Genomic DNA, 27911 nt, shown 5'->3' with positions numbered 1-27911 from the left:
GGATGTACATGAATGCAGATCATGTACACTGCAATTCAGCATTATGATGGAACTATTATTCTCTCCTCCTGTATGATGAAAAATATGAAATGTCGTTTCCTATTTCTTCGACAGGAAGTATACAACAAGAATAAATTGTCTTTTCTAATTGTGATTATATACAATAGACACTACCTTAAATTCAATGAATACAGGTGAATCAGTCACAATATTGTGGCCATAAGACATACTGAAAAGTTGAATCAGTAAAATTTTACTTCCTTTGAAATCAAAACACATTTGCACTAGTTTCAAAACTTACAGTTAATGTGAGATTTTTGAAATTTTTATTGTAGGCAGGTGGAGTGGAGATCCTATCTGAAATGCTGTCTGAAGAAACAAGGCCTGAGCCTGAAGCTTCAGAAGCAGCAGCTGTGCTTGCCCAGATCACAGCACCCTGGGTGGAAGACAATCATACTGTGCATGGTTTATCTGAACAGCTGCCCTCTTTGGTCCACTCACTCACACGTAAGTCACGAGGTCTCTCTAATGACATCCAGGAATTACCCATCAGAAGCTGAAATTTCAGGACTTATAAAATTGGGTTTTGAGAATTATTGGTACGAATACTAGCCGAAACTAGCTGAATGTTATTGAATATCTGAAGAGAATGAAAACCATGTTTAAACATGCATACAAACATGTAAAAATTTACAGGCTTTTCAAAACGGGGCCATTAAATGAAAGATTGCACATTCCTGTGCTTTTGCAAACAATTCCAGCAGTGTACTGGTGAACATATCTACTACTTATATCTCAGAAACCCCTAGTACAAGATGGGGTATAAATAGTGAACTATTTTTTCTCAAGTTTTTCACATTCATTTACAATATTTTACTTTTTATAAAGTACATTCTTAAGATGACGACTGTCGCATTGAATGAACTAGTACACAGGAGTGGAAAAGCTCTGCATCATTCCCTGAAGTGTTTCATATGAAATGCAAGCGATCTCTCCTCAGACTCTGGCTTTTAGTTCATCTAAGTCTGCAACTTTTCAATGACCAGTAATGATGTTTCCATTCATTAATGACATTGTAAATAAAAATGTGCCTCATGGCTCATCAGAATATTGTCTGGCATGTCTGGAGTACCAGCCATCAGTTACAGAAACTGATGACAAAATTGCAAGTGAACCTCTTTGTCATGGTCACTGAGCTGTTGTACAACTTCAGTTTTGTAAAGGTGAGAGTTCAGGTCACTGTGCAGGACATCATACTTTCCAGTCAGACATGTGTAAGGCTTGAGATTACTTAGGTGCTGACCTCCTTGGACTGTAAGTGACCGATGCCAACATTCTAGCAATATGAAGATCAACTACGTGGCATTTTACAAGTGACAGAGCCCTCATCTTGCCAGTGTTTGACACACAGATGAATTGCATTTGGAAACAAGACTTCCTATTAAACTACCATTAAAACTGTGATTCTGTAATTGAACCAAATTTGAATGAAGAGTTCTACAGCACTCATATGACCCCTCACTGTCCAACATTCCATTGTGAACTGAATTACACAAACTGCACAATACCCTAATGGAGAAATGTGTAATTACATTCCTCAAGTGCTTCACTGTTTCTGTAGTATCCTGCATATATCTTAGCTTGGAGATAAGTTATTTTGACTCAGAATTTTCATGAATTTCCTCACTTTTAAGTAAATGCAGGAATGTGTAAGAAAATAGGCCACAGCCTCCTTTCACAGTACCCTTCCTACTGTCTTCCAGCTATGTAAACAACCTCAACACTTATCATGCATTCTCCCTGTAAATTGTTTTTGATGTACACTAAGTAAGCCTTGAAATTTTTGAGTACCACTCATATTAATACAACTATGTATTTCCAGGTCTAGCCAGTACTACTGCATCTTGTGAGACACTGCTCCTTTCAGCAGCTGCACTTGCAAACCTAACATTCATGGAACCACGAACGGTATGGCCATTACTGGAGCAGGGAACAGCTGGAAAGCTGCTTCAGGCTGTGAAGAGAAGGGGACCCAAAGTGTCTGTATTCCTGCAAGAGCAGGCAGCCACTCTCCTTGCCAACATGGCTGCAGTACCTGAAAGCAGACCACACCTTGCTGAGCAGCGAGCAGTTGTGGCCCTACTCTGCTTCCTGCAAATACGACACTCCCCTCTCCAGAGAGCTCCAGAGATAGCAGCTGCTGAAAGAGTGCAACAGAAATCTGCCATTGCTCTCTCCAGGTAAGTCTGTACAGTGATATGACATTATGATGAATGTGCACATAACAATTTTCATTTGTATAAAGTACAGGGTATTCAGCTAAGATGGTAGTAGGCGGTTTGTGACAATGCGGCAGGAGTTTGCTGTGTACAGGAAACAGAAGTTTTCTGTGCAGTGGGTACTGTAAAGTAAGAAAAGGTATTCCTGTAACAGGCAGTGGAGGCCTATAGGGTTGTGAGATGTTGAGGCTCCCACATTTTCTAAACAATCAGCTCATAGATGGAAGTAAGGTTGTCAGCCCTATGTGCCGGCCATCCTTTACCCCCAGGAATATTCCTGGTACTCATTTCTGTTAAGAGGCTGAGTTGACCCCAGGGCCATAGTGCAACTGGAAGGATTAGGTAAATTGAAAAAATCCAATGACCTCATCTGAATTCAATCCTGTGACCTTCCGTCTTGTAGCATAGTGCCTCAACCAACTATGCTACCATGTTCCCTCACTGGGTACTGATACATTCCAAATAAACAATTTCATTACTGAATACTATGAAAAGGCAACACAAACTTACCACACTTTATAAGAATGGCTAGAACTGACCCTCTTTTGCCTTCAGGTATGTCTCACAGCAGATGTATTTTGCAGTGTAGTCTAAAGTACTGAAGCAAGTAATCTGCCACACATTTATAGAGCAGTACTGCTTCTACACTGTGTAATGGTACCCATTGCATGGAATGAGGGTTTTGTTCTTTGCTCCACAGTCATACATTCTGTATACTGACATGACTACTGAGGCAAGGCTTCATTGGATATGAACTGCTGCAGTCAATCCATGATTTCATTTTGCACATTTTGCAACAGCCAGTTGTTAAAGTAAATTTCTGATGCACAATCTGGTTGCTTAAGCTCATGCACGCACATGTAGTAGTTTATATGAATGGTGAAAACAGCACAGCAGCCACAAGCAAACCCTGGACGATATAAAGAACCTCCACATCAAGATAGCCAAGTGGCACAATATCTGCCCCATATAAGAGAGACGATGGGAGGACGAACACGAGCCTGCATGGTTTACGAATTTTAATTATTGACAATCTAAAAAACTTTTAATTAGCATCAAGGAATTTTATACAATTTTTTAAAAAACTTTACATTCCCAGGAAACTGCTGTGTTTGTGAAATGTTCTATTCTGTGTACTATGTATTGTAGCATATAAGTGTACGTACTTTACGTGTAAACAAATTATGTGATGGTGGTTTCCTATTTGTAGTGATGTTTGCCCTCTGAAGATGGTCCACAGAGACCGAAACATGTAAGGGTGTTAAGTTTTTATGTAGTAAAAAACTTACAGGTCACATTGGACGGAGTGATTTATAATTGTAATGGTATTTAATTTAGTCTTGTGGCTGTGACCACAGATCACAGTGAAACTCAAGTTGTGTATGCAGAGCATATTAACATATCATAAGCGACTAGCTAACTAACTTCATGGAGGACCTTGAGAAGCCAGCAATCACTTCGCTACTCAAGAATTTCCCAACATTTTGTGTAACCAGAAGGTTCATTACTGCATTCACAAGATCCTGCCAATGGTTCCTATCCTGAGCCAGATGAATCCAGTCCATACTCCCCTCCATCCTATTTCTCTGAGATCCATTTTAATATTATTCTCCCATCCACATCTGGGTATTCTTAGTGGTCTCTTTCCTTATGGTTTCCACACAAAAATCCTGCATTCACTGCCCTTGTCTCCCATGCATTCTACATGACCTCATCCTAATTATATATGGCAAGGTGTACAAGTTATGACACTCATCATTATGCTATATTCCCCAGCCTCCTATTATTTCTTCCTTCTTTGGTCCAAATATTCTCTTCAGCACTCTGTTCTCAAACACCTTTGGTCCAGGTTCTTCTCTTTATGTCAGAGACTAAGTTTCATGGCCACACAAAACTAAAGGCAAAATTACAGTCTTGTATATTTTGATCTTTATGTTTTTAGACAGCAGATAGGAAGACATATTGCAAGTAAAGGTAAAAGTAAAGTTGTCTCTGTGATCAATTAAGCATCATGCCATGGAGACGTTAAGGGTGAGGAGAGGTAAAGTTCACCATTCCTGACCTTGGCATTAGAGAGATGGGTGATCTGCTTCATGCCCCAGCTGCTTTACCATAAGGGAGAGAACCCTTGGTACCTACTGGATAATAGGTTGGGCAAGCCCCAGAACCAGTGTGGACACTATGGTGAAGAGAACAATCTCTTGCCTCTACCAGGAATCAGACTCTGGCTTTTCAGCCTGTAGCCTGTCAGTAAACTGACTGAGCTATCCTGGCTTCTCATATCATAAGTATGGATCTTTAACCATACCAGAATATATTATATTATTTCTTCAGTTAGAACATTCATCTTGGATTCTTTTTGTTACATACTGAACCCATGATGCAGTGCTTTTTGGGAAAACTTTGTGGGAACTCAGCTACATGCACAAACACATGCAGATCTTCCTCTAAAGCCATCATTAATACTGTCCAATCTACATTAAAATTGAATCACCTTGATACTTCTTTGTACAATTCTCAGAATTCAAATTTAACAAAAATCTGTCCTGTGGTTCTCAAGTTGTTTATTTGTAGAGACGGATTAACTGAGCAAACTTAATAGGCAATATGCAGAGTGCCAAATGTGACTTAATATGGTGCATGGATAAGCCTCAAACTACATAATTACTGCATGGATAATCTGGAGTATACTGCAATCTAGCTATATCACAGGATTCACAGGGAACTTCTGTCATGCCACTTCTAGTACACCACTCTGCATACAATCATTGCTAATTAATTTGTGGTCTCTTGGGGCTGGTAGGTGCTTACAGATATTCTGAAGGAACATGCTGCCCCCCATGTTCAAAAGTATTAGTGCCTGAAGATGGAGGCAGTATGTTCCTCTGAAACACTGGTAACCACCTACCAGTCTATTTGGCATCATAACCCAGAAGACTACAATACTGTTGTGTGGACTGAAGAGGAGGGAGAACTCTGAAAATTTTTGAGAGGCACGCACATGCTAGCATGTGACCTGCCCACCCCCTGCGCTCAGTTCACATGAAGGAACTAGCCCTGAAAGTGGATGGCCCTAAAGCTCTGTGCTCATACCCAGCCACCAGAAGGCAGGACTATTATGCTGAAGCCCTAATGAGCAGGAGGGCATGGTGGTAAGCATTAACTGTCTGGGCTTGAGTCTATCTAGAGCTGCCACTGGTGCAGATCTTGGTGACCGCAGAAAATACTCAAGTGAGGACCTTGAGGGCTAACACAAGAAGAGGGGGAACTGGGGGGAACTCTGAGAAGTGTGTGCATGTGACCTGCATCCTCTCACAATCAACCTGTTTAAAAATATGAATCTTTACGCTTTTAAACCTCAAACCACATATACTGTGGTAAGTTAAACAGTAAGATTATTTTCACCTGTAAAGTATTCTCTTGGGAACGACGATAACAAATCAAAACCTGATTCAGGAGGAAATTAAGAGGAGACTGAACTCGGATAATGCTTGCTAACAGAACCTTTTGTCTTCACGTCTGCTGCCCCAAAACATAAAAAGTAGAATATACAAAACTATAATTTTGCCTGTGGTTCTGTATAGGTGTGAAACTTGGTCTCTGATGTTAAGGGAGGAACATAGACTGAGGGTGTTTGAGAACAGGGTGTTGAACAGAATATTTGGACTGAAGAGAGATGAAGTGACAGGAGGTTGGAGAAAACTGCATAATGAGGAGCTTCATAACTTGTACCCTTCTCAAAGTATAATTAGAATGATCAAGTCAAGGATGATGAGATGGGCAGGTCATATAGCATGAATGGGGGAAGACCAAGGCATAGGTAGGTGGACAATATTAAAATGGATCTTAGAGAGATACGATGGGATGGTATGGACTGGATTGATCTGGCTCAGGATAGGGACCAGTGGAGGGCTCTTGTGAACATGGTAATGAACCTTTGGGTTCCATAAAATGCTGGGAAATTTTTGAGTAGCTGCAGAATTGGCGGCTCCTCAAGAAGGGCTCAGCTCCATGAGTAAGCAAGTAAAGTATTCTCCCAGACTCCAAAAATTAATCAGTCCTTTGTGCCTTTTTCAGCATACACCATCTTCCTCATTATCAGTACAATAGTTAGAAAAATGTACTGTATCTATTTTATTATATTGTAGGTTATGCAGTGACCCGACAGTGGCAACACAGGTAGTAGAGCTCCAGGGAGTGAATCGACTCGTAAGGCTCTGCAAGGAGGAGAGGGAGAGGAACCATAGTGATGGAGTTCTAGTGGCATGTCTGGTATGCTTCTTGCACATCCCAACAATTGTTCATTTGAAATACATGCATTTCTCAAAAGATGAACACTTGAATTCACAACATATGTTTGATATCACAATTGAAATGGGGGAGGGAAGAATGATAATTAATATCTTGTGTGTGTCAGAAACATTTTGCTGCCATGATCAGAAAAACATGCAATCACAGCCTTTTCCATATAAAAATAAGTTAAAAAAAATTAATCTCCTACAAACTTTACACATTATTAGCATATCCCATCATTACTTATTCATTAAACCAAAGTGTTATGAAATAATTAAAAACACAAGAATACAAGTAGGCTGCAGCACTGAAGGGTTATGTCTTGAAAAAAAATTTATGGAGACTGTGAAATATAGAAGGATAATTTTGTTAGATGTTCTCATATACAATTTTATTAGCATTTAATAAATTGCCCAGCAGTCAAAAAAGTTTTGTATAGAGCTCTCTCTCTTTCTAGGTGCTTAAAAAGGGCATGAAATTAGTCTTTTTGTACCTTAATCATAACTTTTATTTGAATTTCAATGTGGGACTTGCCTTCACATGTATGGGAAATGTACTTATTACTATATCAAAACTATGTAAGGCTTTTTCTTATAAGATTTAATATAAATGTAACTGAAGTGAAGAAACAGTGACAGACACATTATATATATAACATTTAGTGCTCTGAACATCAAAATCTTATTGATCTTCTACTCTGTAAAATCAGTTTTGAGGCAAGAATAAAGTAGTTTTGAGTTCTCACTTCTGTTAAAACGAAGTCTTACATACAGTGTGCAATGTGAGAGGACACTTGTGAATTAAAATAAGTTTCTTAATAGAAACTGTTGTAGAATTCAGTTCTAGAAAATAATAGGTAAATACTTGATGTCACAACTTGATGGCACATACCATCTGAAGATGAGATGTTGCAATGGTTCTGTATTATTTACAGGAAGTTCAGTGTTATGATTTCAAACATTTCTTGAGCTTATCATTATTTGGCCTTCCAGGCTGCTCTGAGGAAGATATCAGCCAACTGTGGCACCAAAGTAATCGAGGACCTTGATGCTATGGAACTTGTTGAACCACGCCTCCTGGATTCGTTTCTCATATATTCATCTCGACAAGAAAGCTATGTGTGAGCAAGGACAAGAATTCCTCATGAAATACGTGCATCACAGCCAGAAGTATTGCAGTGTGACAGTGAAAACATACCAAATAACTGGACATGTATGCGTGTATATATATATATTAATTCCCTTATTTATGTACATAATTTTACATTCATATGTGTAAAAAATAGACTTTTAAACAATTTCTTAAAATGCAATTAAATTGACACAAATATATGACATATATGACAAGACATCTGAAGTCAATATTTACCATTTGAATAAATATATTTCTATTTCCTAACTAAAGCTCTGAGATCCTCATTTTCAGCTTTAGTTTAGTTATTTATGAGGACTGTTCAAATGAACATGTTCATGTGTCTAGCCATGGCCACCTCTAAAAAGTGTTAAAAGGATCACAGATTCAGCCTGAGAAAGACACCAAGGCTACATAGTGCAGTGGTAACAGCAGCAGTGACAGGAAGGACACACTTGCTGATGTGTCAATGGAATACGTATTAGCCTCTACATCCATGAGAGTATTTTTAAGGTCTCCACTTCTTCCCCCAGAACAGTCTCTGGATGGGTTTCATTTGAATGACCTTCATACTTATAAAATCATGAAGATTGCTTGGAGCTGCAGAAATGTATAAGGGAACAGAAATAATTTAAGACAGCCTCAGCTTCAGCACTAAAAATATGGCATATAAACGATGACATAACTAACTAACTTCATGCAGCTGAGCACTTCATGAAAAGCAGCTAATTGTGCAGCTACTTAAGAACTTCCCAATTTCTTACAGAATGTGAAGGTTCAGTACCATATTCACAAGAGATCTCCACTGGTCCCTATTCTGAATCAGATTGGTCCAGTCCACACCACCTCATCTTATCTCTCTAAGATCCATTTTAATATTATCTACCCAGCTGTCTTGCTCTTCCTAGTGGTCTCTTACCTTCTGGTTTTCCCATCAATATCCTATATGCATTTCTCTTCTCGTTCTTGCTACATGCCCTGCCCACCTCAAATTTCCTGACGTGATTATTCTAATTATATTCGGAGAAGGGTACAAGTTATGAAGTTCCTCATTATGCAGTTTTCTCCAACCTCCTGTCACTTCATCTATCTTTGGTCCAAATATTTATGACAGGTAATAAATACATCATGAGGATGTGAACTGGATTGAAATGACCATTACAACCCTACTGCCAAGTGGATCTCTTTGGTATACAAGCTATTGATTTTCCTGCTTACAAACAAATTAAAAATCATAGACACAACTAAATACCTCAATCTGTGGTTAATTGCTGGCGTCTCACCATGGCAACCTGGGTTCAATCCTGGGTCCGGTCAAGTGGAATTTGTGGTGGACAAAACGGTGCTGGGGCACGTTTTCTCCAAGTACTTTGGTTTCCCCTGCCAATCTTTATTCCACCAATTGTTCCACAGTCACCCTCACCTATCATCTAGGGCTCGTACATCAGACCAGAAGTGGCCACAGTATAAGGGACTTAGTCCCACCCCACTAGGGGAAAAAAAAAGTACCTCAGTCTGCAGAACTGGGTACCAATGGAAAATTATGAATGGAGAGGGGCTGCAGTACTTTGAGATTAAATCCATTAACCTTCGTTTGAAGATTTCGCTATCACTTCATAATGATTTTTCATTGTAGTACATTAGCAAATGTCCATCTTAATTTTAGTACAGTAACAACTACTGGACATAAACTGTTCTATTGTCTGTGTGCAGATGCGCAAGTTTCTCTTCCCCCCTGTGTACTGAACTTACTGTCATCTCACTGTACTCTAATGAGAGTGCACATATTGTGAACATGTAGCATATGCATCATGACAACTAATCACAAGATGCCTTTCAGGCTCTGACCACCCATTACATGCACTCAATATCTGCCTTATGTAAAATTAAACTACACATACCAGAAATATGTATTTACCTTGTCCTGCTTAGCAAATTGCCCAATAATTGCAAAATGCAATTAACCATAAGACTTTTTAACATCTTTTGTATGAAACACATCTACTGTGGTTTCATGACAATGTCGCAAATCCATGTCAAAAAATCCTAATGAAAATTTACTCTCTGGCGCTTTGAAATAATCCAGACCTCGACCAATTTTTATTGTCCATCCACTGCTCAACCTACAAACAATAATCACAGCATCAGATCATGTTAGTTGGAATTTGGGAAGTATGTTACATATGAAAGGACTTTCCTCTGGAAAATACTGTTAGTTTCAGTTATAGCTAATGGGGAATAAATACTGTCATACTTTACCTGGTATAAGTTTTAAGGTCTTCACAGCAGTGATTGTTCATACTGTGGTCTTCAGGTTCATGTTTGTGACACTACAGGAATACCAACATTTTGGGGGAATAGGATGCCTCCATCTTCTGGATTAATGTGTGCTGAGTGAGGAACTGGCTCAGTTATACATACACGTAGTAGCATGGAAGGTGGTCACTAAGACACATGGGAGGAAGTAATGAAATGGAATCAGAACCAGGCAAATAGTAATAATGGACAGAAAACAGCCCTTTTCAGGGGAATGCTGATTTACTTCATAGGAGGGAAATGGAATTGTGAGAGAGGGCCCTTTTCAGGGACTTTGTATTATTTTCTGTCACTGGAAGAAAAGTGGAATTGTGAGAAAAGACGGACATTTTAAAGGACCCACATGCATTTCCCACAGGATGATACAAGGAGCACTGAGATCTGGAAAAAAGATGGCCTTTATCAGAGCCCTCGAAAGGAAGTGGGAAGTGAGAAACTAGCCTTCTTTTCAGGGACAAAGGTAAAGAGAGTCATCTCAGGAGGAAATAACTATCTGTCCTTAGAGAGAGCCTTCTTCTTCCTGAACCTTCCTTCAGCAAGTAGATAAGAGGGTCTGTTAATGGGTTTATGTTCTGGCAAGTCATTACCCCTTATTCAAATATCCCATTAACATGTTTTTAAGTTAACACAAATACTGAAATATAAGTCAGATTTAGTGGGAGTACAGGTCAGGTGGGACAGAGGTGGTAACGAACCAGCATGCAAATATACATTTTTCTATGGAAAGGGGAACGAGAATAATCTATTGGGTACAGGTTTTTGTACATATGAGAATCATATCAGCAGTCAAGAGGGCAGAGTCAGTGATAGGATGTCATACATAATACTAAGAGGTCACTGGTGTGATATTGTTCTGTATGTTCATGCCCCAAAAGAGGATAAAACTGATGATATGAAGGACAGCTTCTACAAGGAACTAGAGCATGTATTGATAAATTTCCTAAATACTGTACGAAAGTTTTGTTAGGAGATTTCAATGCCAAAGTAGGTATGGAAGACATTTTCAAACCAAGAACTGGAAATGAAAGTCTACATGAAATTAGTAACGACAATGGAGTTAGAGTAGTAAACATTGCCACATCCAAAAATCTGACTGTCAAAAGTACGATGTTCCCACATCGCAAAATTCACAAATTTACTTGGACATATCCTGATGGAAAGACTTGCAACGAAATTGACCATATCTTGATAGATACAAGATGGAATTCAAGTGTACATAATGTCCAATCAATCCAAGCAGCAGATTGTGATACTGATCACTACCTGGTGGTGGCAAAAGTTATGGAGAGACTGGCAGTGAGTAAACAAACAATGTACAGATTTCATCTGGAAACATTTAATCTTAAAAAAATTAAATGAGATAAGGGGTAAGGAGCAATGTCATGTTGAAATCTCAAATAGCTTCACACCTTTGGAATACTTAGATGCTGATGTAGATAGTAATAGAATTTTAAAAATATGATGTATGAGATAATAGGTTTTAACAAGTTTTAAACACATAAACTTTATTATTATACAAGGACGTATACAAATTTAATATTATTTGTAAATGGACATATAAAGGCAAGCAGTGAAATGGTTAACAGAACGATACACCTAAAGATGGCAGCATACTGCCGAAACATTTAGTGTAGAAGTGGTAGATGGGATTGTATGCACTTGAAGATTGTTAACCCTTCAGCGTGGTTTGTTGTACACGGTACGCTGGTATTTAAATGGTTCTACCTGTGGTTTGCCATACACCATATGCCAAGCTGTAGGCTTAATTTTGAAGGCCCATAAATATGGAACGAACCATGCCAGCATGATGATGATTGCACTGGGCTGTTGTGAAAAGAATGCACTCTCTGTTCGTGTAAACATAACATTCAATTTCCTGCAGCTCTGCCAGTCAGTCTAAATAGAACGTGTGACCTCACAGTTGCGATGGCCGAGTGACTATGATATCAACATACCACAAAGATGATATGCGTGTGGTTGTGAATAAAGTAAACAAGAAACAAAGCCCTTGGTTGTTTGTGATTACAACAAAAACATGCTAGGAGTGGATCTGACGGATCAAATGCTACAGCCGTATTTACTTGAACGAAAGAAGAGTACTAAGTGGTATCAGAAGTTATTCAAGAGGCTACTCAATGTAGCAATACATAACGCAATGGTCACATATCGGTGTCTCCCGAATAACAAAAACATGGGCACGCTAAAGTTCAGAATTTCACTAGCACAAGGCCTTGCGGAAAACCACGGTTCTGGTTTTCCTCATCCTGTATACGGCCGTCCGTCAGGTGAGCCACCGCCTAAAAGATTCACAGAACGACATTTCCTGGAGCGTATTCCAGCCAAAGGAAAAAACAAAGCCTCAAAAAGGATGTGTGGTGTGCGCAAAACATGGTAAAAGGAAAGAATTTATTTCTGGTGTAGTGGATGTGAGGCAGGGTTGTGTTTAGATGGATGTTTCAAGAAATACCATACGAAACTCAACTTTTAATCCACTTGCTTCCATCGCTCAGATACAGGGCGCTCATATCATAAGGAAAGATTATAAAACCATCTTTTAAGACGACTTCAGTGAAAAAATCATAATTATACCTCATATAGTTCAAAAGTTAGCGGCCTCCGTAGTCTAGAGGTAACGTTCCCACCTCATGACTCGTAGTATGCAGGTTCAAATACCCGGTGGAGGTTGTTGAATTTTTAAGTGCGGAAAAATTCAGGGAACAAGTCCTCCGGGAGGGACTTTAAGCCGTGGGTCCCGTGTCGTAGCTTTACAGCACGTAAAAGAACCTCATATCTCCAAAGGAGGTCACTGAGCCAAATTACGGACGTTTCCTGCCCAACAGCAGTCTCTAATACCTCTGGTAGATGGGGGAAGCATTATAGATACCTCTCAGCTAGTTGAGCCGGTCTCGCTGGCTGGGCGGGACTGATGGTAAGCACCAGTACCAGTAGGATATAGAGACTGGTAGAAATCATAGAGGGAAGCACAATGGACCAATACAGGTCTAATTGCATGGGGAAACCCACCCTCTCCAATAACTAACTAACTAGTTCAAAAGTTATGATACATAATATAATTTAGAGCAAAATTTAAATGGGCAATTAAAAAATACTACTGCAGGAGGACCCACAACAGCGATATTTAAATGCCCACGCTGAAGGGTTAATATATATACATTATGGATATTAAAAGAGCTTGGAAAACTATTAGAATATCAAAATTTCAGCCAAAGTGAGTCTAGGTTATTATAAACTGAAGAAGCATGCTCAAAATTATTAGATCAAAGGAAACAAGCCAAACAGCAGTTGTTGCAGGATCCAAGCAAAATAAATGGGGATAATCTGAGCAACATAAGATGTGAAGCCAGCAGGAATTTCAGGAATAAAAGGAGGGAATATCTGAAAGACAAAATTATGAGTTTGCAATGAACAGTAAGAACAAGAACATTATAGACTACAGAGAGGAATAAATTAATTTATGAGGGGCTACCAACCTATGAGTAACTTAGTAAAGGATGAGAATGGTGATCTTCTTGCAGATTCCTACAACATTTTGAATAGGTGGAAGAACTACCTCTCTCTGTTACTGGCTGTACACAGAGTCAGTGATGTTAGGCAGAAATACACAAAGCTGAGCCGTTACTACCAGATCCTGTCCTTTTGTGGTTGAAATTGCTATTGCAAAGTTGAAAAGGTACAAGTTGCCAGGTAGTGATCAAATTCTGGCAGAACTGATTAAAACATTACAGCCTGAGATCTATAAACTCATTAATCCTATTTGGAATAAGAAAGAATTGTTTAATCTGTGGAAAGCGTCTATTATTGTATTAATCACAGGAAGGACAATACAACTGACTATAGTAATTATAGTGGGATTTCACTGTTATCAGGAACTGGAATAGCATAGTCGATATATTGACTGGCTATGGACTGGATGACCAAAAGGTTGGAGTTCCAAGTCCTGGTAGGCTCAAGAATTTTCTCTTCTCCATATAGTCCAGATTGGTTATGGGTCCCACCCAGCCTCCTACTGAATGGATACCAGGGGCTCTTTACCCAGGGGTAAAGTGGCAGGGGCATGAAGCTGACCACTCACCTCCAACTAGTGCTGGGGTCAATAAAATGTGGACCTACACATCCACTCCCCCATACACCTTCATGACATAGTGCTTAACTCTTCAGTGTGGGCATTTAAATATCGTTGTTGTGGGGCCTCCCGCGGTAGTATTTTTTAATTGCCCATTTAAATTTTGCTCTAAATTATATTATGTATCATAGTTTTTGAACTATATGAGATATAACTATGAATTTTTCACTGAAATCATCTTAAAAATGGTTTTATAATCCTACCTTATAATATGAGCACCCTGTATCTGAGCGGTGGAAGCAAGCGGATTAGAAGTTGAGTTTTGTATGGTATTTCTTGAAACATCCATCTAAACACAACCCTGCCTCACATCCACTACACCAGTAAACAGATTCTTTCCTTTTACCATGTTTTGTGTACACCACACATCTTCTTTGAGGCTTTGTTTTTTTCCTTTTGCTGGAATACGCTCCAGGAAATGTCGTTCTGTGAGTCTTTCAGGCAGCGGCTCAACTAACGGACAGCCGTATACAGGATGAGGAAAACCAGAACCGTGTTTTTCCACGAGGCCTTGTGCTAGTGAAAGTCTGAACTTTAGCGTGTCCATGTTTTTGTTATTTGGGAGACAACGATATACAAGTATTGCGTTATGTATTGCTACATCGGGTAGCCTCTTGAATAACTTCTGATACAACTTAGTACTCTTCTTTCGTTCAAGCAAGTACAGTTGTAGCATTTGATCCGTCAGATCCACTCCTAGATGTTTTTGTTGTAATCACAAAGAACCACGGGCTTTGTTTCTTGTTTGTTTGCTTTATTCACAACCACATGCATATCATCTTTGTGGTATGTTGATATCATAGTCACTCGGCCATCGTAACTGTGAGGTCACGCGTTCTATTTAGACTGACTGGCAGAGCTGCAGGAACTTGAATGTTATGGTTACACGAACAGAGAGCGTATTCTTTTCACAGCAGCCCAGTGCAATTGTCATCATGCTGGCGTGGTTTGTTCCATATTTATGGGCCTTCAAAATTAAGCTTACAGCTTGGCGTATGGTGTACGGCAAACCGCAGGTAGGACCATTTAAATACCAGCGTACCATGTATGGCAAACCGCGCTGAAGGGTTAATTAGTTATGCACAGGGCCAACTTTACGTTACCTATCACCGCTATCAACATCATACAAAATTCTATCCTGCTCTCAAGGTTAAGTCCATATATAGATGAAATTATTGGGGATCATCAGTGTGGGTTTCGACTGACTGACTGACTGACTTCTACTAAACCGTAGTCATAATCTACTTTCAAGCCTGGTGGCTTCTTCTGTATGTTGTTTCCCAAGACAGGAAATGATGAGAGCTACTTACTTTATCTGCCTATCATGTAGGGTGGATGAAAATTTAATAATTAAGTCAATTCTGTATCTCTGTAAATTCTGTTTCAAAGTCTCAAGCCACTGCACTTGATCCTTTATGGAGTCATCTCTGCTTGTAAGGAGTGTTATTTTATTCAGGTTGCAACATGATTTCGCCATAAGTTCACAGAATCGTAGAAAATTTTGACACTGAAATTACACAAAAGAAAACAAAGATATAAGAAACACTTAAAATTACTAAATGAATCAAGTTTTAGAACAGAAAATTGGAATCAGAAAAATCATAGCTTCAAATATATTAGCCCTTACTGAAGCTGTCCCCTCAAATACAACATCCTTGTCAGAAAACATTTTACAGTGTGTATATAAGTCTTCGAAAATATTCACTATTCTACCACTTTTCAACAATGATGAACATCAAACTGAATGTTACACACAAGAGGTGTGTGCATGAACAGATACTGCATATTCAGAACCTCTTACAATTTATGTAAGTTGCCTTTATTGCTCTTGCTGAGTGATTCCAGACTTGTATCAGGAGGACTTGGTAGAAGATATGCTGCTGCTGGCCAGTAGTCCACAAGTGACTCATGCACGTATATATGTATGAGACACATTGTAGAACAATCTATCTCAACACAACTTAACTAATTATCAGATATTAAAATAGAATTCAACAGGCAGTCAAGATGATAGGTGGATGAAAATGGCATTAGACCATATTCGACAAACAGCTTTGGTACCAGCAGCACTGGAATATCAGATGTTGTTGCAAAGATCATTTATATTTAGTGAGTTGGTTTAGCTGTTTGTCAGAATGACTACTGATTTCAATTCACGATAATCAGTACAGAATTTATCAGAAATCTTGGTGTTCATTATATTGTAAAAACTTAAAACTGAGCCACTCAGGGTATTTAGACAAGTGACGAAAACATAACATTTCTGTGATAGCAAATAATTTACTGTAAAACTGATCTCACCCAAAACAAATTTCATACCTAAGGTCTTCTACCCAGTCACTTTCATACCTGATGGAAACTGCGGATATATGGATCTTCCACTTCTATAGATGTGACCTCTTCATCAAGAAACCTGCCAAATAGATTCTTATAACTATGTCCAGTGGAATCATTCTCAATGACAATTTGCTCATGATATTTTCCTGTAGCTTTTTGTTCTTCAATTAACTGTTTCACTTTTTCTGCTCGGCCCATGTAAGCTTCTACCTTGGTTCGTAAATATTTCTTCTTTTCAGAGTCTGCAACACCTGTAAAAAGAAATACGGTTAATAGTTTCAAATGTTGTATTTTAGTGTCCTGTTGCACAAATTTGTATCCATAAAGTGTATATATTAACCGTCTTTTAGTGCATACAATTTCACTTGTCACTTCACACTACATGTTTCGGCATCATTCTGCCATCTTCAGGTGTATTAATCGCGTTAAACCATTGCACTGCCTGCCATCAAGTGTCCATTTATAAAATTACATAAAATGTGTGTTCGTTGTTGTTCAATAATACAATTTTAAAATTTATATATTAAAACTTGCCATGTCGCATATCAGACTCATGTGTAATGCCATTCATCCTCTATGGGAGTCGTAATTCTTATGTTTTAATTGTGTATATACTGTGTCTTTCTTACGTGGCTGCGTGTTTTGAATACAACACACGCAGCCACATAAGAAAGACACATCATAAGACATAAGGTTATGTAATGAGGATGTAAGATCAACTGACACTTTAACTTATATTAAAACAAATCTTCTCCTTCTCCTTCCTCTTTTTAACTTCTAACATCACATGTTTGGACTGAGAATGGTCACCATCATATACATATCAGAAAAAGTATCTGTACTGCAAGTACACAATTTGCGCAAACAGAAATGTATAAAGATATGGAGAAAATACTGAAATGGGTCAGATCCAACTTCATTAGAGAATTTGTCCCAATACATTCACCATAATTTCTGAATTATTAGACATTTGTGAAGTCTTATCTAGGCTGAATTTATTGTACTGGATAATTCACAAGTCTCTCCGTAACTTTCAAACTTGGCAGCACAACAACCCAGAGGGACTTTTCATACTCCTATGTTATACATTCATCTACTATGTACAGCCTCTCCTGGTTAATCTATGCAAAACCATAATTTTATGTTGTAAGTTCATTTGTATATTCGGAGTAGCCTTTCTGATGTTTTTATATTTTTATGAGCAGTTGGGGTTGATCTGAAATACTACATATTGGGGCGTTAAGGATTGGAGAGTTGTATAGTTATATTAACAATGAGGGTAAAGGATGGAATTTTACTTATTAATGTAGTAAAGAGTCTGTTTTTCAAAGGACTGACATGTTGACATAGCGTAATATGTGTATGCGTCCTTGAAGACCGACATAAAGATTATACAAGAAGGTACTAGGTTTTAGGGGTTGTACACAATATATTAATATTGGAGGCAAAGGTAGAATTTTACTTACTGATATAATAGAATGTCAGTGTATGAAACTGACTTACATGCTGGCCTAGTGAAATATATGTCCTCAACGATAGTGACCTGTGTATTAGCACACTTGGAGTGAGACTGTCTTTTAAATGACTATATGAGTGTTCTCTTTCTGGTAAATGTTCACCAAATTTGGGGTTACTTTTATCTGTTCTCATGCAATGGATGTCTGTTACACCTGGTTCTAAGGTCCTACCAGTTTGGCCCTTTATATTTTTTGGACATTCTTCACATGAGATGTTGATATATGCTGCTATTACTAAGTGGATCAGAAACTAGGGCTAAATTTGTGTTCTAAATTGCTTCATATAGAATGAATAGTCTTGAAGGTCATTTTTAGTTGTTTTTTTATCTTTGAATAGTCAGAAGATTGTTCAACTTCCTCGATTGAAAGATTGGCCCATTTTTGTTCCAATTTTATGGTTGATTTTGGTTTTGGTTATTATGTTTTGATTTAAATTCTGGGTTGGATTTTATTACATATGACAAATTAAAATTGTTTTTTAACATTTATTTTATCATTATAATTTCTATTGACTTTCCTTCCAGGGAAAAAGGGCAGTTATTACCTCCGTTCACCAAGTACCTTAAGCCTGGATCATTAAAACTGCAAGGTGGGTTTTCAATATGTGTGGAATTCTAGTTGTTCAGAAAGGTTTGTGGCAGTCAGATATACAAAATGTAATTCATTACTGGTTTCATTTTCTATAGTAAAGTTCAGTTCTGAATATAGATTACTGAAGTCATGTACATATAATTTATTTGGGTACTTTTTGAGTTGTATATAATTACAATGCCATCTACATACTTGAAGTATCATAGTTTATGTGTTTATTTAGGATATTTACAACAAAGGAATGTTCTAGGTGTTGAAGAAATATTCAGATACGATAGCTGATGTATGGGCTCCTATGCCTAGTCTGCCTAGTAGCTTATATTGCTGACGATTGTAATGAAACAAATTTAGATCAGAACTGTTTCTACAAGAGTTAAAAGTTTTTTCTTTTACTGGGATTGGGTCATATTCTGTCAGCCTATCTCTGTGGTTTCTTGAAATTGGATGTTCATATATGTATTTTGAGTATCAAAAGAACATAATTCTATATGTGGATAGGTTTCAATTTCCTTTAAGTCTATAATCAGATTTTCAGAATTCTTTATGTTAAAGTTGAGTGCAAATTTAGAGATATTTTAGGCTGGGTCATTACACCAGATCACAATTTGTCTAACTGCTTGATTTGGCTTGTAGATCTTTTTTAGTTCACTTAAATTAGGGACCTTCAGGTTTAAGTTATACAGGATGTTTCACGACTTTATGGCATAACTGCAGGTGGTGATTTCCTAGGTCTTTGTGATCAAAAAAGTTCATATAAACATGTGTCCGATTTTGGACGGTTACAGAGTTATGACCGTTTTAAACTCAGAATAGAAGGTAACGATTACTGACAATAAACGGAACAAAATAATAAACCAGCACAATACATGATACATTTAAAGCATGAATGTAAAGTTAACTTAGTGAAATTACCTTTAATTTGAATTTACTGGTGCTTAAAGTTGATTTTCGAAAATGCCACCTCTGGCGGCAACACAGGCTGCCGCTCGGTTGTGAACCACACCAGACATACCAACCCACCACGCCTTAGGCACCTCTCAAGTGTCGAGATAACAAGAATGCTCTGACTCTAGCTGGCTAAAAATAGCGACCCATCAGATGATAGATGCAGTTCACAAGAGGGCGTTTAAAGGAATGAAAAAATAGTCATAACTCCATAACTGTCCAAAATTTGACACATGTTTATATGAACTTTTTTGATCACAAAGACCTAGGAAATCACCTCCTGCAGTTATGCCCTAAAGTCGTGAAACACCCTGTATACTGTCATCTTTGGTTTTTATTTATAATATTTTTAGGTAAAGGTATAATTGAGCTGGTCACGGTAGCCGGGCGGTCTAAGGCATGTACTGTCTTCGCTTGCTCGGAAGCCTGGATCGTGGGTTTGAATCCCACTCAGGGCATGGACGTTTGTGTGAGTTTTTCTGTGTTTGTCTACAGGCAGAGGCCTTGCGACAAGCTGATCACTCGCTCAGGGAGTCTTACCACGTGTTAGATCTAGAAAAAACCGAAGTGAACGGAGAAGTTCATGGAGGTAGGCCTAGGCCCACTGGGGCTGTAGTGCCAAGGAAAAAAAAAGGTATAATTGTCCCTGTGTTTAACTAATTAAGCACTACATGACGAAGGTGTATGGGAGAGTGAATGTATAGGTCTGGCCCTGGTATCCATTTGATAGGAGGATGGGTGGGACTCAGAGCCAGTCTGGACGATGTCAAGAGGAGAAAATTTTGATCCTACCAGGACTTGAACTGTAACCCCTCCTTCATCAAGCCTGTAGCAAGTCCCTATACTGACTACACTAACCCAACTCCCATTTATAATATTGTTACATATGTCAATATTATTTCTTTGAAATTTGTAGGTGTGTTTATGTAATATCACCATTGTGAACTTCACGTGCCTAGCAACAGTAGATAACCAGTCACTACTGTAGCCGTACCACTGACACCACCAGCTTTATTTGTAATCAAGATTTCCTTTTATAGTAATTACGCATAGGTGTAGTAACGAACATTCAAGGGTGACTTAGCCCGATTCTTGGTTTCAAGAATAGGGCCTGCTTCACTGCTACAATGACCAGGCAGGAAGCACCCCGCAGTTTTCCTGGAAATTCAGTTTGAAAGTTGACTGGTGGGATCCTTTGGTAAAGTTACACTTGGCAGTCAAAAGTGGGAAGGCCAGCAACCCACGCTACTGGTATAATTTTTCAAGCAGCTGTCAAAAACGACGTTTAAGGTCTAAAGTCCCAAACTACAGCTAGGTGATTGAAGCAGTGAGAACAGCAGTTAACACCCTAAATTCGAATTGTTCTAATCAGCTGAAATTAGGGTAGTAACTTGGAGGTGGAACTGAAGCTGTGAAGATTTCTTGCTTCAAAGCAGAGTCAGTCTGCTAAAAACAGTCTCTGAACAACTCTCCAAGTGCACAGCCAAAAAATTAGCATCACTGGCAGTTTGGTTTAAAAGTCAAAGTTAAAACAAATTTATTTTTAAGTGTGTTACTGGAACAATCTCTGAATAACTTGGCAAAATTAATTAGACACAAAAATTAATGTGAATCTTAATTTGGCTTAAAAGTTTAAGTGAAAGTGTAATCACTTCTAAGTGTTGTACTAAAAAGCTATCCATGGATCCAGTCACAAAAGTTTGAGTGATTTCAAGTTTGTTTAAGGGATTAAGGACCCATGTTGTTAACTGAATATCAAAAAGTGCTCATTAAACAGTGTGTGGTAGTGCCTAGCTATAAACACTCTTATCTTTCCCGCTAACGCAAGGCCTGTACACACCCTGAGACAGAATCTCATGGCTCTAGTGCGAATGCAGTACCTATCACCTGTAGTTTCCGGTTAATCCCCCCTTTTTCCCGAATAGTAAGACTTTATAGTAAGCTTAGTGGTGCCCAGCATTCATGTAACCCATATCCCGCAAACAACAAATATCCACAACAACAACAACAAAAAAGGGAAGAACTGGGTAAGAAGGACGCAGCAGCAACCTGCAACAAATGCAAGGGCTGGATGGTTAGAGACGAGGTGACGCTGAACGTGCAGGCAACCGGTTAGACTACTGCCATATAAGTACAGAATGTGTCTGAAATGCTATGTCCTCCTACATGGTTACATGCATTAAACCTGACTGAGTTGATCTCAGAATCAGTCATAAAACAAGATTTCCAAACTATATCGCTCCCTCCCCCAAAAGCCACATAAGAAGCTGAATGTTACACTCTGTAAACAAAACCCTAAAACCTAAAATCAATAGGGAACAGAAAGACATGTCATTATTTTAAACATGTTTCCCTTTTACATATAAAATGACGATTTTATAATAGTACCATTAGCTGCTTGCTCGCTAGCACACACACAAGCAGATACACATACAGAGGCTCTAGTGTACTTAAATATTGGTATATTTTCTGGAGATTTACTGTCTACTGTGTATTTAGATATTTAAGATGTAATCAATTTTAAGATTTTTATTCAACAGTTTCTTGAGTAACCACTTTCCTTTCCTTTTCAAGCAATTTTTTTATGTTTTTCTTTAGAGTGCCATGGAAAGTATCTACAAAACAGACAATAGGTACAAACCTTTCATTAGATCAAACAGAAGCTGAAGACCTTCACGGTAACACACTAAAGCTTCTGTATATCGTTTTTTATTGTCCAACTCAACACCATTCCGAAGAACAGTCACAGCAGCTGCTTCAATACCTGCATCTGTCATTATGAACAACTATTACTGGTCATTCAAAATAACATATGCTGCAAATCACTTGCCTCTATCCTGTAAATACAATTCCACACAGTGAATAAAATAAAAATACATAAGCATACTCGAGGAAAAATGGAGTGCAATGAGATGGCACATCAGCTATTCATAGACTTCAAGTAAGCCTATGATCAGTTAGGAGGGAAGTATTGTAAAATATTATGAGTTTGAAATACCCATGAAACTAGTCAGGCTGATTAAAATGTGTTTAAATGAAACGTATGGTAAAGTCCATATAGTTACACAATATTGTCTGATAATTTTCCTATCCAGAATGGTCTAAAACAAGGGGATGCTTTATCGTCACTGCTTTTCAACTTTGCTTTATAATATGCCATTAGGAAAGTCCAAGAAAACCAGGTTGGACTGAAACTGAATGGGGAACATCAGCTGTTGGTCTATGCTGATGATGTGAATCTACTGGGTGATAATATAGATACCATAAAGAGAAACACAAAAACTTTAATTGATGCCAGTAAAGAGGTTGGTCTAGAAGTAAACACAGAGAAAACTAAGTATATGTTGCTGTCCTGTCACCAAAATGCAGGGCAAAATCATGACATAAAAATGGGTAATACATGTTCTGAAAATGTGGCACATATTTGGTAACGACTATAACAAATTAAAACCTGATTCAGGAGGAAATTAAGGAAAGACTGAACTCAGGTAATGCTTGGTGCCATTCAGTCCAGAACCTTTTGGCTTCTCGTGTGCTGTCTAAAACATAAAAATTTGAATATACAAAACTATAATTTTGCCTGTGGTTCTGTATAGGTGTGAGACTTGGTCTCTGACATTAAGGGAGGAACATAGACTGAGGGTGTTTGAGAAGAGGGTGTTGAACAGAATATTTGGACAGAACAGAGACGAAGTGACAGGAGGTTGGGGAAAACTGCATAATGAGGAGCTTCATAACTTGTACCCTTCTCAAAGTATAATTAGAATGATCAAGTCAAGGATGAGATGGGCAGGGCATGTAGCACGAATGGGAGAGAAGAGGAATGCATACAGGATATTTGTGGGAATGCCAGAAGGAAAGAGACCACTGGGAAGACCAAGACGTAGGTGGGTGGACAATATTAAAATTGAGCTTAGAGAGACAGGATGGGATGGATTGGATTGATCTGGCGCAGGATAGGACCAGTGGCGGGCTCTTGTAATGAACCTTCGGGTTTCATAAAATGCTGAGTAATTCTTGAGTAGCTGCAGAATTGGCAGCTTCTCAAGAAGGGCTCAGCTCCATGAGTGAGTGAAGCATTTCCTACATTAATCTCCATTAAACACATAGTTCAAATTCTATTTTAACGTACTGAACGGTGCATTAATAGTTACCTATTATGACCAAATGTATGTCTAACTTGAGGGTATGGATTCTCCCCACCCCACCCCACATGCAGCGAATTTCTATGATCAGAGTGCACAGACTACAAAAGACCTGACAAATGCTGAAGCATCAACAGTTTCATACGTTCATGTGTCCAATGGGTCTCATTCATAAATGTTCCTAATCATATTTACCTTCGTTCCTTTGTTATTCTTTCCAGATGAGGTTATGGTTAGGGTCATCAGTACGACTGATTTCAGATTATCGAATTTATGGCCAAAACTACCCACGATTTCAAAGTGACGCACACCTTTTTTTAATTAAAATTTCCACTCTGTTTTCAGTGTCTACCTACACTGTAACGCACAATTCTACTGAATTTTTACCTTTCCTCCATCCTTGATCGCGCTGCCATCTACTGCATTATTTCCCCGCGTTTCCGGTTAATGGAGGCATTGTTGTCATATTTTCTACGAAGCTCCTATGCATTCTAATTATTTGTTATTATTTAGCAATGTTATCGGTCCAAGAGTTGTAGAAAATTGTTCCAGAGGGTAAGGATAATGTATTTAAGGTAGGTACTAGCATTAGTATACTTATATGGGAGTTTAAATATGTTTAAAAGTTGTAATGGCATTCGTTCGAAGTGTGACCTTGCAACTTCACCCGTTTGTCACTTGTTTATACAAATGGCTTCCTTTTGACTTCTGTGATTTACGGAAAATGAAACTTGCTATCTTATAGGCAAAATTGAAGTACAAGCACTACATTATATATTAAAGACTATAAATTGGAGTACCCTGAAAATTATGCCCACTTCGAATCATATTACATATCGTGGTAATGATACTGACAGCTAGACTTACATAGCCAGCTTCTTAGCGACAGTACGAGAAATACATGACATAGCGGCCTTTACCATTTTGTTTTTATATTCTTTGACGAACAGATTATACAGCAAATAAAGACTGAGGTGATATATTGCTGTAATTATTTCAGTAAATTATTATCTCTTTATACTGAAAGACATTACAAATTCAACAAGTACAAATCATCAAGGATTTATTATGTATTGTGCCAAACATGCAAGAAAATACCCTTACTGGAATATGTTTCAGATATTATTATTCTTATTTATTCATTAATTACTCCACACAATGTTGAGCAAATTATAGAATGCAGTTGTAATGTTTCAGAATGAATGAACTTCAATGAATGGAGTTTTGCCCAGACAGAAAGTAACTTATGAAATGGATGACTCTGGGCGATCACAAGAACTCCTTGAGAGTGTGGAAATAGTAACTCAAATGCGAACAGATGTAGTGAAATTAAACCCAACTAATACAGGGAAAGGTGATGAGGATGGAGAGCCACCCCCTGAACTAATAAATGCTCAATATATCAATATACATCGTGTGCCAGAAACTCTGAGCAAGGGACTGGTGGACTCAGGATCATCAGCCTCTCAGGCTTTGATGAGTGGTGAACTGATGCAACACCATGTTGTGCATGGCAGCATGGTTGTTGACATGATGGTTCCTCCACCACCGCCACCTCCAGATTTCTCTGACCACAGCCCCTTGGATCGTACCACACTTCCACAGTACATACCTGAACATTATGATGCAGATGATGATCTCCTGACTCATGATTTAACAGAGGAAGATCGACGGTTGGCAGCAGCATTAGTTGCTGTTCAACTGGTTCAGCAACAAAAGCAGCAACATCATCACTCAGTAGTTACTTCAGAGCCAAATGTAATTGTTAGTCCAGGGGTGTTACCAGGTCTCATAACCACCACTGGCCACCTTGGAGCCAAAGTCCAGGTACCTGTGTCTATAGGAGATCATCATCATATGACAACCATGACACCCATGTCACCAGTCACAGGAGTGCCAGTGGACAAGCCAGCAATGGCTGCTATGGTGTCTAGTTACATACAAGCTGTGGAAGAAGAAGCAGCCGCTGCAGCGAATAGTGCACAACAGCAACTTTTGGACCATCATCAGGGAGACGGAATCATGAAGATGTATCAGCCTCAAAACCAACACCAAGAAATGAGGTTACCTCCATTGCCCCCTCTTAAGAAAGTGCTTTCAAGTCAATCCATGGCTGTCAGGAGTCGCTATGTCCGGCCTCATCTTCAGGATCTGTCACAACAGCAGGAGGTGATTCAACAAGGAACAGATCTGGGAAATCGGTTGCAGCCGTCTCAGCAAGAGCAACAACAACCCGTGTTAATAGATCAGGTGTCTGGAACTGCTGCTGAAGATGATGATGGTCTGAAAGAAGAGTATGATGTGAAAAGTGAAGGTTTGGAAGATTATTTAGGTGATGACAGTGATGAACCTTTTCAAGATGATAATGATTCTGACTATGATGTTGAAAGTGATTTAAGACCATCTAGAAAAAGTCTCCCACATAAAAAACGCATTCCACGTAAGCTGAAAAATCTAAAGAAGTCGGCCTCACCTTCCAGAAGTATTCACACCAAATGTTATAAATGTATCAAATGTGGGGAACAGTTTGGCAGCCAGTCTGCATATACTACACACCGTCTCACTCACAGCACCAATAAGAAAATGTTCAGTTGTGAACTCTGTGGAAAATCTTTTGGCAACCAGCTTAAATTCTTTGAGCATCTGAAATCTCATTATGAGCCCACAGTATCTACTGGAATTGCACAACCTAGTCCAATAGCAATCTCCAGTAACAATAAAGAAAAAAGTGCACCCATGAAAGAAGAATCAGAGGTGAAGGAAGAGAGGGAAAACAAACAACCTGCAGCAGCTCCAACTGTAGGAGCAATTCCACCTCCCCTTACTTGTAACCAATGTGGCAAAACTTTCCGACGTCAAAAGGCCTTTGAAACTCATGTAAATCTAGCTCATCCAAAACAAGAGGAGATTGAAGAGTTTAGCGAACCTGAGGATCTAATGGAAGGCATCAGAGGAGTTGTTGATGTTGGGGGTGTGGATACAGGTGATGAGGCAGATATGGAGTACATCCCATCACCACCTGTTGTCAGGGGTTTGAAGAATAACAATGACAAGGAATGGTATCGTGAAGAAGATTTACATGCTGCAGAAGCTGATCTTCAAGAAATAGAAGAGCAACAGCATCAACAGCAACAACACCAGCATCACCATCACCATCACCCTCATCTCCATCACCAGCATCTGGATGAACCTGACAACATATGTGAGTTATGTGGGGATGTGTATGAGACCAAAGCACAGTTGGAACAGCATGTTCGAACAGATCACTTAGAATTTACACCAGATCCAGGAGGTAGGGATGAAATGTTATTATCCCCAAAGAGACGATTACCTGGGAAAAGAACCCGGAGAGCAGGACTTCATCTTACATGTCCTCAGTGTGGTCGAATGTTTAATCACCGTAACTCCCTTGTTTATCATCTTCGAAGTCATTCAGGTGAACGTCCCCACCAATGTGAAGTTTGTGGAAAGAGTTTTTTTGCAGCAAGTGCATTGAAGGTAAGTGTTTATGATGTGGGTTACTCTGGGCAGTATTTATTTATGTTGAGAGCAGTATGTTCTCTTGAACTATGATTCATACCACAGTTTAAGTGTTTATTAAGACAAAACTTCAAACAGGCCAAGACTCTTTTCACTTCTGTTCTTTCTTGTTCACACATTTCAATTCTTAAATGGCAATTAACTTATCTCAGTATACAATAAAATGATGATGATGAAGTGTAAATGTACTGTAATACAGTGCTCCAGTAGAGCACTGCATGCACTGGTTGTAGGTAATACCCATTTGTCAGTAGGTGGATCTATTATCAGCTGTTGTCATTTTCATGAAAATACTATTTAGAAGAGTTTCTTGGAACATCTCTTTTGCATTTATTTTTCAATATTGTATGTGTGTTTGTTTTTTTTTTATTGCTAGTGGGGTGGGAATAAGTCCCTTGTACTGCGGCCACTTCTGGCCTATTGTACCAGCCCCAGATGATAGGTGAGGGTGATTGTGGAGCAATTGGTGGAATGAAGGTTGGCAGGGGAAACCGAAGTACTCTGAGAAAACCTGCCCCAGCGCCACTCTGTCCACTACAAATCCCACTTGATCAAACCCTGGCCGCCGCGGTGGAATATTGTATATTAGCGATGTTATAATTGGATTGTGAGCATGCTGATGCCTTGGACATTCATAGTTATCAATATGGGTTTTAAATTGTATAATAAAGTG

The 27911-nt window shown here is 38.8% G+C and overlaps 3 protein-coding genes across 6 annotated transcripts in view; 2 read left to right on the top strand and 1 right to left on the bottom strand.

Annotated features, from left to right (window-relative positions):
* The window catches only part of LOC111862010 (protein inscuteable homolog), an 89006-nt gene extending 81086 nt beyond the window's left edge, over nucleotides 1-7920 (top strand). For both annotated transcript variants that reach the window (XM_023847041.2, XM_033750531.1), the window contains exons 6-9: nucleotides 336-507; nucleotides 1883-2240; nucleotides 6428-6551; nucleotides 7565-7920. In XM_023847041.2, coding sequence (XP_023702809.1) covers nucleotides 336-507; nucleotides 1883-2240; nucleotides 6428-6551; nucleotides 7565-7696 — 786 coding nt within the window. In that variant the 3' untranslated portion in view covers nucleotides 7697-7920. The remainder of the gene's footprint in view (nucleotides 1-335; nucleotides 508-1882; nucleotides 2241-6427; nucleotides 6552-7564) is intronic.
* A 1723-nt stretch (nucleotides 7921-9643) lies between these two features.
* LOC111862012 (MIT domain-containing protein 1) overlaps nucleotides 9644-27911 on the bottom strand; it is a 22449-nt gene continuing 4181 nt past the window's right edge. The window contains exons 1-5 of one of the 3 annotated variants that reach the window (XM_023847044.2): nucleotides 24086-24160; nucleotides 22195-22390; nucleotides 16513-16751; nucleotides 15474-15670; nucleotides 9644-9826 (exon numbers count right to left, since the gene is read on the bottom strand). In XM_023847044.2, coding sequence (XP_023702812.1) covers nucleotides 9664-9826; nucleotides 15474-15670; nucleotides 16513-16751; nucleotides 22195-22330 — 735 coding nt within the window. In that variant the 5' untranslated portion in view covers nucleotides 22331-22390; nucleotides 24086-24160 and the 3' untranslated portion in view covers nucleotides 9644-9663. Of the gene's footprint in view, nucleotides 9827-15473; nucleotides 15671-16512; nucleotides 16752-22194; nucleotides 22391-23893; nucleotides 24161-27911 lie in introns of those variants that run through there. The other 2 variants (XM_023847043.2, XM_023847045.2) reach the window with 2 other exon arrangements.
* The window catches only part of LOC111862009 (zinc finger and SCAN domain-containing protein 2), a 10999-nt gene continuing 7236 nt past the window's right edge, over nucleotides 24149-27911 (top strand). The window contains exons 1-2 of the mRNA XM_023847040.2: nucleotides 24149-24273; nucleotides 24896-27196. Coding sequence (XP_023702808.1) covers nucleotides 24911-27196 — 2286 coding nt within the window. The 5' untranslated portion in view covers nucleotides 24149-24273; nucleotides 24896-24910. The remainder of the gene's footprint in view (nucleotides 24274-24895; nucleotides 27197-27911) is intronic.

This window comes from Cryptotermes secundus, unplaced genomic scaffold (genome assembly GCF_002891405.2).
Source record: "Cryptotermes secundus unplaced genomic scaffold, Csec_1.0 scaffold181, whole genome shotgun sequence".
NCBI lineage: Eukaryota > Metazoa > Arthropoda > Insecta > Blattodea > Kalotermitidae > Cryptotermes > Cryptotermes secundus.
Note: the sequence above shows the minus strand (reverse complement) of the source record. Positions and strands in the feature narration are given on the sequence as shown.